Below are 16859 nucleotides of genomic sequence, written 5' to 3'. Positions count from 1 at the left end.
CCCAATAGTTTTTAAGAGACCTATTCTCTCTTCTTTCCCAAGGACTCCTTGGGATTATCTTCCACCCTGTCAAAAATATATATTTTATCAATGGATTACATGAAGCAGATTCAAAAATAACTTTAAAAGAGAATTATATATAGGCAAGTGAAATGAATTAGACAGCTACTTCAAAGAAGTGACACAGTGATGACAGGCTTCAGGACCTCTAACATAAAATACTTTGATTTGTAACAGTGTAAATGGATAGTATAACATTGATAATTTACAAGTTGAAGAAAGCAAATGGCAGATTAAGATATGATTGGTTTAGTACAGTGAAAAAAAGGTTAAATGCTTGAGACCCACAGTAAACCAACAATTTTGAAACCTTTGTTTGTTTCACTTCAAAGGCGAAAACGACGTAACTTCAGCAAGCAGGCTACAGAAGTCCTGAACGAGTATTTCTACTCTCACCTGAGTAATCCCTACCCTAGTGAGGAAGCCAAAGAGGAACTGGCAAAGAAATGTGGTATCACAGTGTCACAGGTACAGCCTACTCTCCCAGCTTCAGCCTGGGACTCGCCTGCAGTCCACATCCACAGATATCACTACACATTTCCCTCAAGCCAGCTTGGAGAAACAAGCAAAACAACAAATGTAGGAGAAAAATTTAATATGTAAAGTGTGCTTATATATATATATATATATATATAGATATACATGTTTGAATTATTTGCTAGGGATTATGAGATATTGCAATATTGTACATCATTAAATTTATGGTAGCTGGCTGCTCTCTTTCACACTGCAATTATACTGACATTGTGTATATTGCTGTAGCCCAACGTAGAGAGAGAAGGGGTTCCAAAAAACAAAATTCTTTTTTATTAGTTAATTTGTTTCCCAAATCAAAGCTGGTGTAGTACTATAGTTCGCTGGTGTTTTGAGTTCAAATCTAAACGAAGTGTAATCATGTGTATAAACTGTACCACTCCCCCAGTGGGATTGGCAACTACCTCTTCTAACCAAATCTTATTTTTTTTTAAATATTGCATCAATTGAATTGTCACAATCAAATCAGTTGCTCCTGTTGTGTATGTAAATATATTCATGATTCAGATAACAGGGACTTAGGCTTTCCATGAAGGTAAAAATATGTTTATGTAAATTGGTCTGTTGTTTTTATGTGCCATATACTGCTACATACCTTCCAGTGCCAGCGATAATCTAGTCCTAGATTTTCCTGCCCGCTGTACTGTACAAGCACTAAACTTCATGGATTTGCAGGGTAAAGTCTTTATTACAATATTCCAAGAGCTTCAATAGCTGCATATTAAAGAGTAGTGTTATGAGGTACCAAAATATGCAATAATTACATCTCATCTCGTGTTTCCCGAGGTAGCAAATTCAGTACGTTAGAAACACCATCACTTTTAAGCGAGATCATTAAGAATCTGTAATTTGATTCCTATATGACTGGGATAAATATTTTATTTTGTGTCTCTCAACATATCTGCATCTCACTGAAACTCAGATCTTAAGTCTTTTTTCTCCCATCCTGCTCATGAAATTCTCTGTAAATTTGAAATGCTGGCAGGTATGTGTCTGGCCAAAAATATACACTTCTGTTTTGAAAGATGACCTTTTTTTGTATTTGGGTGGGTTATTGGTAAAACATTGAGCATTTTGGACATATATATTGTACTGGCAATGTCAAAACAATAAAATAAACCTGATAAGGCATTTTTGTTAAAGATGGTACAACACAAGCCTCCTTATGGAAACAGCTCTTTGGCGAGCATGCCCCTCCCTTGATCCAATTGTTCTATTAAACAGATATTGCTGAATGTGGAGACTGAATCATTTTGGTAAGAAATACTCTCTTTACAAGAACATTCACATTTAATAGGTATTTAAATTGGCTTCAGTTCAAAATATCTAATTTAAAGGAAAGATCTGTGGTTTCAAAAATATAAGTAGTAGATGGATTAAATTTACCATTTAAACACAAAGTGTTAGCGCTCCATTACAATTGTGTTTTTATTTTGCCTTATTTAATCATTTAAGTCATGGTGTTCTCTATCAGTGCAGAATATTGTGACATTATTATACCAGTTTGCAGCACCATCTTGTAATATTATGATGCCACAATATTGTATGTTATCAGGCACATCTAAACTAAATAAAATGCATGCCTTAAATTTGAGCTGAAATTCTTGTTTCTGTGGTAACTGAGTCCCTGGTTCACTGTAATATGGTTGTTAACTTTTTCTGGATAGATAGTGGTTGAAGCATGGGGTTTCTAATTCTGGAAAGATTTGTTATTCCCTAGATTATCCACTGCTTGAATTCACAAATACACATTGAGAAAGAGTTTCAGTAGATGCCTGCAACCTGTACCAAAAATTTATGAGAGAAAAATGCTATGCGTGGTTCATCCTGTACCATCACTGGTGAAATGCAAGAACTTGACAAAACTTTCAAGTTAACAGATGTCATCAAAAGTTGTACATTTACTGCCAAAGGAGTAGAAATTTTAGGATTTTATTTTTCTGTTCTCATTAAGGTTTTTCTTTGTGAAATTTTCACAGTCACCAGCTTCCATGGTGGATGGTAAAACAATTGTTAGAGGTCCCCCAAAATTAATCAAATTTAGCCAAGAATGAATATGATTTCTGCTCTGCTTTTAAAGAAAAATCATAGACTTTTCCTTTAAACCGCATGTGTGGTTTAGGAATGTTTCAACAATTTTTATCTGGCACATCCTAAGCAAAACATAAATGCCATATCAGGTCTATGCTTTGGAGTGTTAAATATTTTCTATTAGATATTACTCTGCATTTTTATAAGCAAACTTTATTTTGAATCCCAGTTACCAGAACTTCAGATATTTAATTGCTAGAAGGAAGAAGATTAGATGAAAGAGTATGACCTTCCTTTTTTATCAGTTATTTGCAATACAGTGGATTCCGGTTAATTGGGCTATCAGTTAATTGGAGCAGCTGCTTATTTGGAACAACTCTTGAAGAACAGAAAGTAATTGAGTAAATATCTGAATACCCTTTGTTTATGTGGGACACTATGCCGCTTCATTGGGATGAGAAACTGTTGCTGAACAGTTTCTAGCTAGTGTCAGTGGTGTGCACCTGCATGGCCATTAGACACTATACCACATTTAGAGCAAACAGTCTTTAAATTTCAACAGTTGCATGTACTTCTGTTTTAAAAAGAGTGATTTTTATCACTGATAGTTGGCAGCAAATAAGCTGTAAGATACTGCAGGACTGTTTGCTCATTGTAGTTTCAAGTATTTAGGCCCGGACAGTGAAAATGAAACAATTTCACTACTTCAAGTTAGGGACTACAAAGAATTTGAAGGTATCGACAATCATCTTGAAACTTACAATGAAAATGAAGATTTGGAAGATGCAATCGTGGAATGCATTGTATGAGGGCAGTCCGTTATCTTCACTAGGTGCCTGCTGATTTTGTTCACTACCATCAATCAAAAGAACATGGCAGCGTACACTGGATGAATTCCTCCACTGATAACTATTATGAACTAATACACAGTTTTATAGTACTGTATTGTATTGGTAATGTTCAAATTTGTTCTGTACTGCATTTAAATATATAGTGTGTTACTCAGTTAAACAGTAGTTTGTCTCTTTTTATATCTATTTAACCATTTCCATGAAACTTTGGCTGAGTAGGGCAGACACTTAATTGGGCCAAAACATACCGGTCCTGATGTGTCTCAATTAACCAGATTCCACTGTACTGTATTATGAATTTCTTAGATATCTTTCAAGATGAGTCACATTTTAAAATTACATTGGCCTTCTGTTATTTTGGCTGCCAATTGTTAATGATCGTTTGCTTTGAGTAGCAAGATACTGAAGGTCAAAATACTGGCCAGTTCAACCCATAATCTCCTGTATGCCTTCTATACTTCCAGCAGGAAAACAGCTGAGTGTAATCCATAATATAGTGTAAAGTATTTTTAATGATTAAATCATGAAAGATAAAATCAATGTATTAAAAAGGAAGAAATAGCAAAAATGTGATAAAAGTTGCTTATCAAAAAAGATAATTAAGAAATTTACATCATTATGAGACCTGTGGAAACATTTACTGTCCCTGGCAGTCTTTTGATGATTATTACTGGTGAGTCTTGTTGTTCACTTTTTATTTTATTACTGACTTCTTTTACATTACAGTGTAGAAAAAAAAGGGGATAAAATTTTAAAACATAGAGTTTAATTGATATGAACAATATAAAACAAGATTTCCATTTAAATTATCTAATTTATAGTCTTAATATATACATGATATTCAAGAACCATTTGGCCCTATAGTAAAATCTTCACCTCCCATTCTTTGATTCTACCATAAACTTTAGAATTGTAAGCTGCAAGATGCTTCATAATTAAGAATAGCTAGTTCTGAACATGGAAATGTCAAATTCTAAATTAAATCTATTAAGATGTTAAAAAGATGATCATTTCCTACGTATCCATTGTAGGTGTGAGTTAGTTGCTAGCATGGCACAAATTAATTGATTGAGCAAGAAACAGAAATTGAACAATCCTGAAAAGTTGACTCTTTATTCTCCTCCATAGATGCTGCCATTGTTTCTCCAGCTCTTTGTGTGCAGTACTCTAGCTTTCCAGCATCTGCAGATTTTCAAACAGTTGTTAATTAGCAAAGAAGTAAAGTTGTATCTAAAGATCAGGAATGGAATCAAGTATATTGGTCTAAATCTTCAAACTTTTATCTTCTACAATCTTCTTTCCTTATGTAAGTTCAGGGGGGAAAAAAGTGGAAGACCGAGATGAGGTTAAAACCAGAGCATTGTTTTAATATGAGTGATGAGCAGTTCAGATAATTGTGTTGGGAAATGAGTACCCTGCACATTTTAATTGGTTTATTATTGTCGCATGTACCAACAATCAATGAAAAAAAATGTTTTGCATGCTATCCATACAGAGCATTTCAAAACATAATACACCAAGGTAGTACAAAGGGAAAAGCAAGATCAGAATGCAGAATATAGCATTACAGTTACAGAAAAAGTGATTTGCAAATAGACAACAAGGTGCAAAGACTGAGACAGACTGTGAGTTCATCTTTATTGTACAAGAACCCCATTCAAGAGTCTTTTAACAGCAGGATAGAGTTGCCATACCAAGATGTGATGCATCCAGGTAGTATGCTTTCCATAGTGCAACTTGAAAATTGGTAAGAGTTAAACAGGGATATGCTGAGTCTACTGAGCTTTCTGAGGAAGTAGAGCTTCTGGTGAGCTTTCTTGGCCATGGTTGAACCAGGACAAGTTATTGGTGATATTTTTAACAAAGAACTTGAAGCTCTCAATCACCTCCACCTCAGCACCATACTCTGCCCCACTTCCTGAAATCAATGACCAGCTCTTTTGTTTTACTGACATTGAAGGAAAGGTGGTTGTCTTGACACCATGTGACTAGGCTCTGTTTCTCCTTCCTATCTTGTTATTTAAGATCTGGCCCACTATGGGGGTGTCATCTGCAAACTTGTGGTTGGATTTAGATCAGGATCTGGCTACACAGCTGTCAGTAAAGTGAGAGGCTGAAGATGTAGTGTTGTAGGACACCACTGCTGAGAATAATTGTGGATGATGTTGCTGCCTATCCTTGTTGATTGTGGTCTTTTGGTCAGGAAGTGAATGATCTAGTTGGAGCAGGAATGTGCTGAGTCCTAGGTCAAGATTTTGGGAATGATTTTGTTTGGAATTATGGTGTTGAAGTCGGAGTTACAGTCAATAAACAGGAGCCTGATGGAGGTGTCATTGTTATCCAGATGTTCCTGAGATAAGCGTAGGGCCATGGAAATGTCACCAGCCTTGGGCAAGTTTCAGTGGCAGGCGAGTTGCTTGATGTCAGAGCCACTGCGCAGTAGTCTTTAAGGCGTCTTGCCTTATTTTTCTTTGGCAGTGGGTTGGTAGTGGTCTTAAAGATGTGGAAATCTCTGACTGAAGTAGGAAGAGGTAAACAACCTCTGCAGATACTCCATGCAGAATTTAAGAATGTGATCAGGGATTCCACCCAGGCCTTCAGTCTCAGGAAAACTGACATCTGCAATAGTGACTGTGGATACAGTGCATCAGAAGCTGTAGGTGTTAACCTTCTGTTCAAAATGTGCATAGAATATATTGAAAACAAAAACAACAGGAATTCTGCAGATGCTGGAAATTCAAGCAACACACATCAAAGTTGCTGGTGAACACAGCAGGCCAGGCAGCATCTGTAGGAAGAGGTGCAGCTGACGTTTCAGGCCGAGACCCTTCGTCAGGACTAACTGAAGGAAGAGTGAGTAAGGGATTTGAAAGTTGGAGGGGGAGGGGGAGATCCAAAATGATAGGAGAAGACAGGAGGGGGAGGGATAGAGCCAAGAGCTGGACAGGTGATAGGCAAAAGGGGATACGAGAGGATCACGGGACAGGAGGCCCGGGAAGAAAGACAGGGGGGGGGGGACCCAGAGGATGGGCAGGAGGTATATTCAGAGGGACAGAGGGAGAAAGAGGAGAGTGCGAGAAAGAATGTGTACATAAAAGTAAGTAACAGATGGGGTACGAGGGGGAGGTGGGGCCTTAGCGGAAGTTAGAGAAGTCGATGTTCATGCCATCAGGTTGGAGGCTACCCAGACGGAATATAAGGTGTTGTTCCTCCAACCTGAGTGTGGCTTCATCTTTACAGTAGAGGAGGCCATGGATAGACATGTCAGAATGGGAATGGGATGTGGAATTAAAATGTGTGGCCACTGGGAGATCCTGCTTTCTCTGGCGGACAGAGCGTAGATGTTCAGCAAAGCGGTCTCCCAGTCTGCGTCGGGTCTCGCCAATATATAAAAGGTCACATCGGGAGCACCGGACGCAGTATATCACCCCAGTCGACTCACAGGTGAAGTGTTGCCTCACCTGGAAGGACTGTTTGGGGCCTTGAATGGTGGTAAGGGAGGAAATGTAAGGGCATGTGTAGCACTTGTTCCGCTTACACGGATAAGTGCCAGGAGGGAGATCAGTGGGGAGGAATGGGGGGAACGAATGGACAAGGGAGTTATAGAATATATTGAACTCATTTTAGAAGGATGCATTCTTGTCAGTGATGCTATCTGATTTTGGTTCGTAGCTCATTACAAAGTGCAAGCTTTATCATGCCACAATTGATAGCTGGTCTGGGACACTATTGTGAATTGGTATTGCCTCTTGGCATCCCTGATAAGGTCACCCGATTTGAATGCTGCAGATCTGGACTTCAGAACGATGTTGATCTCTTGGCTGTTCCATCTGAGGAACACTCAGATTGATCTCTTTGGTAAGCATGCCTCTACACACTTGCTGCTGAAGTCTTTGACTTTGGTGACATACTCATTCAGATTGTCTGCTGAGACCTTAAATAGGGACCAGTGTACTGACTCAAAACAGTCTTATAAAAGCTCATCTATTTCCTCAGAACAGCACTGAATGATATTCTGTATTGGACTCTCCACTTTAGTTTCTGTTTGTATGCAGGGAGATGGAGCACAAGCTGGTGGCTTGATTTACTGAAGTCCGGGAAGCAGATGTATCAGTAGGCATCTTTATTGATTAAGTAGCAATGGTTGAGGGCATTTGGGCCCTGATGGTACAGGAGACATGCTGATAGAATCTTGGTAGCACGCTCTTGAAGGTGGCCTGGTTGAAGTCACCAGCTATGATGAATGGGCCCTTGTACACCATATTGAGGCTGTGGATCACAGAGTGGAGTTCACTTAGTACAGGCTTCAGGTCCACCTGGGCCGGGATGTAGCCTGTTGTCAGGGTAGCTTAAATGAAGATCTGTGGCAGGTAGGCACTTTATTGTTAGATATTCCAAGTCTGGTGAGTGGGAACTCATCAGGACCTTCACATCTGAGCATTATGAGGAGTTGATTAGGAATCAGACCTCTCTATCTCTTACTTTGCCAAGCACAATTTCAGGAAGTCTAGCCTTATATAGAATGGGGATAAACTTAGCAAAAAAAAGTTAGTCCCTGATATAAAATTTTTTTCCACATATGGAATGACAGCTTCCTGGTGTCACAGGCTAGGTTTCATGCCTATCTGAAATTTATGGTGGCAAGTGAAAAGAAGGAATTAATGTTCCTCAGCTCTTGAGAGGTTATCCCCAATTACTATGTATGCCATAGCAGGAAGTTGCTGAAAAGGGTCAGTTGTAATGGCATCACCCCAGGACCTGGTATCAGTGTAGGAAAAGATTCAAAAAAACTCACAGGAGGAACAAATGTCAGTAAACCTCTTCATTTCTCTTAATGTCATTAGCCAATATTCCTTTCTTTCTTACTCTACCTTTCTAATATATTCCTTTTCTAGCTATAGGCACAATGTCATTCTCCTGCATCCCTGCACTGCACAACTAACACATCCTCCCAGGATTCTTCAAGTTCTGTATTGTTGCTCTTTTCACCATCACCCTCTCAATCCTCATTCCATCTTCTCCAATTCTTATCCATGAACGTGTGCACCTTTTGTTACCTACTCAGTGGACACTTAGCAGCTGACACAAATTGCTTCTGCAGCACATAATGTCAAAGAAGAGACCACGACCAGGGAGGAGAACCTATTTATTGTAACTGGCACTTAAGTGGAACGAGAAACTCCAGAGATTACTGACAAAGGTAAGGCCTTGAACATCGCAGAAGTCATGGCTGACAGCTCACATGAGCAGTTTGTCTGCAATGTAATTGCAACTGCTCATTGATTTCAGGATATATTCAACAAATTCAAATTGCATTTTGAAGATTGACACCTGAAAATTTCAGAGTTGTCATCATTCTTGACATTTTTCTCTTTTGTTTAGGTCCTGGTTAGGAGGAATAGCTTCCTGCAGAAGATTCTTCAGAGGAGCAAATTCTGAAGACGCACAGTCAGGCTGTCCAGTACCCTACTAGCATTCTTTGGAGTTAGAAAGCTACTAGAAGGGTCTACTGTACATGAGATAGAAAAACATAGTAATATGTAACAGCATGATCTGCTGGTGAGGACAACCCTGAAGAATGAGGTCCTCTCCCAGCTCTGCTGAATTTAGGACTTGGGTCAAGCCTTGAAAAAAAACAATTTTTTGAAGCATACATACCAAAACTCAGAAACCTGCTATGTAGTTTCAGGATCATTGTTGAGGAAGTAGAGAAGTTTCTTTCCAATGTGTGTGATCTCTGCACCTGACAGTCTACCTTAGTAAGTCAGAAACTTCCATTGAAGTCATTCCACTGCAGTAGATGACTGCAGTCATTGTAGCTTTGGGACAAGCTCAGTCAGTCTGCATTAGACTTGGTTCATCTTGTGCTGATTAATGAACAGAAAACATTCAGCACTTTGCAAGAGTCATTGTTCTTCAGCAATCTACTCTCCCATTAATCAGTGGAAGTGATGAACACCAGCCTTAAGTGATGCCTGCTTCTGGGATGGTAGCACACTTGCTCCTTCACCATCCTCTTGATCCTTGCTCACTAAGATGCCAGCATTCAGAACGGAGCACTCAAGGCTGTCAGCTACACTCATTGATGGGCCCTTCCAGTGAAACATTTCTATTTCCAGTAAGTTTACAAAATCTTATGAGAAAGGCAATCGGATTGAAAATAAATGAAAAAGTATCCTTGTTATTAAATCACGTTTATCATATTTGATGGTTGAGCCTAGAAAATATTGTTGATCTTACAATACCAGTACATTAGTATGATTGCTGACCAAATGTTCGTTGATGAAGATAGTTATGTAATTATGAAAGATCAAAACAGACTTTAATTGAGAGAAATTTTAAGTGGTTTTCAGGGTAAGAAGGTGATGAGCAATTGACATTCTTTACTTCTGTCCAAGAATTGTTGTGATGACTGTCTTCTGTTTTTCTCTTCTCAGTCCTATATGGGGACTGTAGCTTTGGATTTCTGTCCCCTGGATGCAAGATTTTAAATATGTTGAGGAATAGTGGGTTGTCACGCTCATTAGAGACACTTGGTGGAGACTGCTGTAGGCAATCCAAATGCTGTTCAGATTTCTGAACTCCTGCTTCAACACCTTTGATCAGTGTTTACGAATGCTTTTGGTGGCTCTGATTAATTCTGTACTGCTCAGTTGTTCTCAATTCTGAGACTACCCAAGGAATTCTTAATTCTGTCTGTCAGCAGACCTGCAACCTGATAAAAGGATCAAATGTTGAGGGGATGATCACATTGCAGGAGAATTTTGTCATGGAAGCTGGCAATAGGATACATGAGAAGCAAAAATTGCTCTAGAATAATTAGATAGTTCAAAATATTCCACACAATCCAAACATCACAGTGACAGACAAATCTAACTGTGTTTTGGTGAGTCCTCCCTTAAATATGGTTTCAGTGGCTGCTTGAGTTTCCTTTGTAGATGCTAGCTGGGTCTTATATAGCCTGATGATACATGTGCAATTTGCCAATTCTGCTTCCTTGACGCTAGGATGCGGACTGTCTGACCATTCTGAACAGCAGTTCATCATACTGCCCAGTTCATCAGTTCACTGTTCCTTCAAGAGGCTAACAGATATAGAACAAATGAACTTAATGAATAAATAAGCAATTAGATAGCTCAAAACTTGCCTAATAATTCAAACCCCAGCGAGGCAGGCAGATTCAGGTATTAATTCTCCCTCCCTCCACCCCGTATACTGTATCAGTGACTGAGAGACCAATTTAGATTTTATTGTCAGATAGGTTTCTGGCCAAGGCTTCCTTAACTGATATTGAAGTCCAAACTTGTGTTATATGTATGGGGACACTTTTCACATTTTCATGCCTGTGCTGATAAGTAAGAACAAAACAGTAGTGGAGAACTTATACTTATAAATTCTTGCACATAATTTGAGCTCAAATAACACAGTGAATGAAGGACACCACTAAATCTCAGATACGAATTAAGGCCCAAAGCTGTTACTATGTGCTTTATGGAGATTAGATCCAGGAAGAACATTCCTGATGGGGAGATGGGGGAGTCCAGGACCAGAGGCAAGGGGTATATCACTAAACACTGGGGTGAGGAGAAATTTCTTCTCCCAGGGAGTAGTGAAATCTGGAATTCTCTACTATGGAAAGCAATTGAAGCCAAAACATTAAATAGACCCAAGGAATTAGATATTGTTCTTGGGATGAAGCTGGAACAGGGACTGAATGTTGCTGATCAGTCATGACCATAATGAATGACATGAAAGGCTAGAAGAACTGATCAGCCCATTCCTGCTCCTAGCTTTCATGTTCCTGTGTTTCTATGTGTGTGGTGGGCTAGCAGTGGGGAAGTGTGAGGAGAGATTGGTGATGGAAGACCTGCAACAGTGACAGGAAGGTGATAGGTAATTAGATTTGGAATATTGCCACAGAGTTGATGGATATTTACAGCAGACCAGGAGGTGGGGAGGATATGTAGCATAGCATTTGCATCATGCATGACCATTTGGTAGGTGCTGTAGAAATAAAACCACAGTTACCCTTGAATTGCTGTCCTAATGGCAGTGTGGCTCATGTTCTCCTGTAGTTCTCCAAATGAGCATTGTATAGCTAACAACATCATCAAGCTAGTTGAGTGGTGTTGCAGCAACAACCTTGTACTCAGCATCAGTAAGACCAAAGAGCTGATTGTGGACTTCCGGAAGAGTAAGATGAGAGAACATAAACCAATCCTTATGGAGGGATCAGAAGTGGAGAGAGTGAACAATTTCAAGTTTTTCGATGTCAAAATCTCTTGAGGATCTAACCTGGTCCCAACATATCAATGCAGCTATAAAGAAGGCAAGACAGCGGCTATAATTCATTTTGAGGAGATTTGGTTTGTCACTTAAAACACTCAAAAACTTCTGCAGATATACCATGGAGAGCATTCTGACAGCTGCATCACTGTCTTGTATGGGAGGGTTACTGCACGGGAACGAAAGAAGTTGCAGAAAGTTGTAAAATTAGCTCCTTCGTGTATTCAAGATATCTTCAAGGAGTGGTACCTCAGAAAGGCAGTGTCCATTATTAAGGACCCCTATCATCCAGGACATGCCCTCTTCTTATTGTTATCATCAGGAAGGGGGTATAGAAGCCCGAAGGCACACAGTCAGCGATTCAGGAACAGCTTCTTCCCCGCTGCTATCAGATTTCTGAATGGACATTGAATCCATAAACATAACCTCACTTTTTAAAAATTTAATTTTTTATATATGTATGTATACTACTGTAATTCACAGTTTATGATTATGTTTTGTACAATGTATTGCTGCCACATAACAACAAATTTCAAGACATATGCTGGCGATATTAAACCTGGTTCTGATTCTGATCTCCACCATCCAGGTCATTCTCTCTTCTTGCTGCTGTCATTGAGTAGGAGGTAAAGAACCCTTCAGTCCTACACCACCAGGTCAAGGAACGGCTATTACCTTTTAACCATCAGGCTCCTGAACTATAACATGGATAACTCAACTCCGAGTACATACACAAACATGCATAAAACATTCAAATATTTATCTGATAATGAAATTTTTCTTTAGCAATAGGTTTCACTCATTGCTTAAAGCAGAATCAAACTGGACATACCAGCCAACAGATCCACTGTAGAACCATTGGTTTTGAGGGAGTCTACTGTTTTTCTTTTTGACTTCCAGGGAGTAATGAAAAATCTAGGGGTCTCCTTGAATTTATTTGCCAGTAAAAACACAGTATATAATAAACGAGCTGGAATAGACCATTCACCTGTTTGTATCTGTCTACCGCTCAGTAAGACCACTACTAATCTTTAGCTTAGCACCCCTTTGCTGCATTATCCTTTCACTTTGTCAATAAAAATCTGCAGATCTCTGTCTTGAGTGTATTTTGTGACTGAACCTCCACAACCCCACTAGTTAGAGCATTCTGGGCCAAAAGATTCCTTATTCTTTCTGTCCTGACTAGCCTATCCCTGTAGCTATGATATTTTGTTCCTGACAACCCAGGCAGGTGAAACAACAACTCCGCATATACCCTGTCAATTCCTGCAAGAGTTGTGTAAATTTTAAACCACTCACCTTTCATTCTTCTAAATTCAGGACAGGAAATGTTGTTGGGATATACAGTAAGTGATTCGTTCAATAATATTTCTGCTGAACTTCTAGCATAATTATAATCTTCATGGTGAATGCATTTTCTAACTTTCTGCTTTGCAGGACTACCTACATTGCTTATCTTGCATTCATGAATTAATTCTTGTTTAATTCCTTAAGTAGCTGACAGTAATTGACCTCACAATGCAATGGCTAAGAATACATTGAAGGGCTAACATTTCAAGCCAGGGAAGACCGCACTTACTCAAAGGCCTACTTTGTGGTTGAGTAATCATTTCTGACCTACTCAACCTCACCTGCACCTGTCATTACTAAAGTCATGCATAATGGATGACTTCTAAAGAATGGGCCTTATTAAGCAGTTCTTTTGTGTGACCATGTGACTTGTGCATACCTGGTAGTCTTATAGTCTTTCCCTCAGAGGTTGCTGTTGTGAGTATGAAATAACACACCAAGTAGAATCAGCTTCTTGTTGGAGGCCATACTGTCATTGTCAGAATAACATAGCAATTATGATATGAGTTGAATTATTTCACCATGGTTACCTGTGCTACAGTGAGACTGTACTTTTCAGTTGAAAAAACTCCTCATTGTCCAGTCACAGTCAGAATTTTCCTCAAGTAAGAATGGAAAATGCTGGAAATGCTCCAGTGCATCTTTGGAAAGAGAAACAGGCAGTGTTTCAATTTTGCATCCCATTTCAGAGCTGGGAACGGAAGAAATGCAAGCTTTCTGTAGAAGCAAAGGTGCAATTCCTGTAGTAGGATGAGTCCAACAGTTGAATGTACGCAGTTTCTAGAACATTTTTTGTCTGTATAATGAGTTGTGAGTGGAAGATGGTGGAATTTGCCTGTAAGGCTAAACATATGCATTTAGGATTCAAAAAAAAAAGTAAATGGAAAATACTGGAAAAACTAAATGGGTCAGGCAGCATCTGTGGAAAGAGAAACACTTACTGAAAAAAAATTATCCAGGCAGCTCCATTAGTTGACTGGATTTAACCTTTGCACATACATCTAATTAATGAGTGCTTTCATGCCCTGTTCAGAAAACCTGGGAACTATCTCCCTCTGCAGCGTAGCTCTCCTCTAAGCAGCCACAGCATAAGTTCTGCTCTGTACCTGCAATTGGGGTTGTGCTCAAATGAGGGTGATTTCCCTTTTTTAGTAACAGAACTGTATTTATGTTGAGAATTATACAGGTCATGAATTAGCATTTCTTTTAGGAGGAACATATAATGATTTTGGCCAATTTTCTGTAAGTGTGAAATGTTATGAAGAGAGTGGGGAAAAGGCAACTATGTGAGGTTGTTGATTGCAACATTTGTGAAAGGTGCAATCCAATTTTAAGCTACAGGTGTCTCTAGCACACTAACACTGTAAAGACCCCTTTATTTTCTACCAAAACCAGAAAATCTGAGTAAGGTGTCTTTTAGTGAGATGCTCCTTTTCACTTAACTTTCTGAGTAAGCTGTCCAGGATTAAAAATAAAGATTCTGTTATTACTTTGAAATATGATTGTAGAACCTAAATAATATAAGCAAACTGAGTGAAGGTGAGTATGGAGTATCCCATTGTGGTAGAAAGTTCCCATTTTCTTGCTACACTGGATCCTTTCCAGTTCACTTATCGCTCAAATCGGTCCACTGATGGTGCCATTGCCTCTGCACTCTGTCCGTCCTACTTGGAAAATGCTGCCTCATATGCCAGGGTAGTGTTTATCAACTTCAGGTCGGCATTTAATACTGACATTCTTCAGAAGGTGGTGGGAAACTGTCCGTGTTTCGTCCCAACATCTCTGTCTGTAACTAGACCTTGGACTTAATACAGAACAACCACAATCAGTCAGTATTGGCAACAACATCTCTAGCTCCAGCAGTGAGCACCAGTGTCCCCCAGGGCTACGTGCTCAGCTCACTACTGTTCACACTACTGACACACGACTGTACTGATGGATCCAGTTCAAACCGAATCATCATGTTCGGTGATGACACAACAGGGGTTGGCCTCATTAGCAATGACAATGAGACAGCATATAGAAAGGAGGGAGAGCAACTGGTAGAATGGTGTGACCACAATAACTTGAGTCTCAATGTGGACAGAACTTAGGAGATGAATATGGACTTTAAGAAAGTCCTGTTGACCACTTCTCACTGCACATAAATGGCTTCTCTGTGGAGAGTTTTGGGAGCCTCAAGGTCTGGGAAAGCATATAACAGATGATCTTATCTTGGTCCCTCAAAACTACCTGTTTCATCAAGAAAGCACAGCAGCATCTCCACTTCCTGAGGGGATTGAGGTGAGTGAGGCTCTCCCCACCCATTCAAACCAATTTTTACAGGAGCACCATTGAAAGTGTCTTGACCATCTGCTTCACCCCTTGGTATAGGAATTGCAAGGTATCTGACTGCAGGTCCCTACAAAAGATTGCAAAGACTGCTGAGAGAATCATCCCGGTCGCTCTTCCACTCATTTGAGACATTTATCAGGAGCACTGTGTATGCAGGGAGCTTAACATTGTCAGTGACCCCTCCCTTCTGTCCAACATTCTCTTTGATCCCCTTCCATCAGGCCGGAGGTACCGTAATATCAGGACAAGGACCGTCACGATGGGAAATAGCTCTTCCTGCAGGCTGCAAGACTACTGAACTCCATGGCACTACCCAGGTCTCATCACGTATGAAGCGCCAGCGACGTTAACTGTTTGCTTTTTAACCTGTGTCGTAAATGCAGCTGATTTTTTGAAAAATTTGTTTTGATAATATTGCTGTCTGTGTTGTGTACTGGGTTTTGTACCTTGCTAAGGAGGAATGTTGCTTCATTTGGCAGTACATGTATACAGTTGAATGACAATAAACTTGAATTTGAGTAACCATTCACTTAAATAAGATCACTAATACATATCCAGTTGTCCTCTCTGCATGAAACCAGTTGGAACTATCTGTTCAATGCACTATCTGGGCAAGTAGCAGTGTAAATTACAAGCACAATGGAACTTCTCAAACTATTGAACTGAACAAAGTAATCACTTTTAAATGGGAAGAAAATCTTAATGCCAGTTGAACAAGAGACATCTTTAATTCCCAGTCTGCTGAATTCATTTATTTTATTTGGGTAATGGGATATCAATCAATTTCAGAACCCTAGGAAATGAAGAGGTAAATTATTTTTCTTCTATTTCACCACTCACTAATCCTTGCTGAAAAATAATGTTAAATAACAACAGAATGGGATTTGGTTGTGATGACATTGCAAAGAAATAGGCATCTCATATTCTTAGTTTTCTGTGAAGACTATTAGTTTGCTCAGATACTGGAGGACTGCCAGTACTCTTGGAGCCATTACCAAGCAGATCCACACCTTCAAAAAGAGCAAAAATAGACATTTCAAAAATATTGTTAAGAAAGTAATTTGCTATTTGTATCCATTTAGTTTCATATCAGAATTACGTTTTTGAATAAATATTGTACAAAATCCCATGCTGCCAGTTAATTTGGTCTGTATTTAATTTCTTCCTATTTTCTATGACATGATTAATTATAATATGCCACTAATTCTTCTTGTCTTGCAAACAACAGGTGTCGAATTGGTTTGGTAATAAACGAATCAGGTATAAGAAGAATATTGGAAAATTCCAGGAGGAGGCCAATCTTTATGCAGCCAAAACGGCAGCAGATGCCACAACTGTGGTAGCCCAGCAAGGGAGTCAGGCAAATTCACCTTCCACACCCAATTCAGGTAGGCCTCTCTGATAACCTTGTAT

At 39.3% G+C, this 16859-nt stretch overlaps 1 protein-coding gene across 4 annotated transcripts in view; it reads left to right on the top strand.

Moving 5' to 3' along the window:
• Positions 1-16859, top strand: part of pbx4 (pre-B-cell leukemia transcription factor 4) — a 423011-nt gene that overhangs the window by 355356 nt on the left and 50796 nt on the right. For 3 of the 4 annotated variants that reach the window (XM_072248176.1, XM_072248178.1, XM_072248179.1), the window contains exons 5-6: positions 393-639; positions 16675-16834. In XM_072248176.1, the coding sequence (XP_072104277.1) occupies positions 393-639; positions 16675-16834 (407 nt within the window). The remainder of the gene's footprint in view (positions 1-392; positions 640-16674; positions 16835-16859) is intronic. The other variant, XM_072248177.1, reaches the window with a different exon arrangement.

This window comes from Mobula birostris, chromosome 32 (assembly GCF_030028105.1).
Source record: "Mobula birostris isolate sMobBir1 chromosome 32, sMobBir1.hap1, whole genome shotgun sequence".
NCBI classification, from domain to species: domain Eukaryota; kingdom Metazoa; phylum Chordata; class Chondrichthyes; order Myliobatiformes; family Myliobatidae; genus Mobula; species Mobula birostris.
Note: the sequence above shows the minus strand (reverse complement) of the source record. Positions and strands in the feature narration are given on the sequence as shown.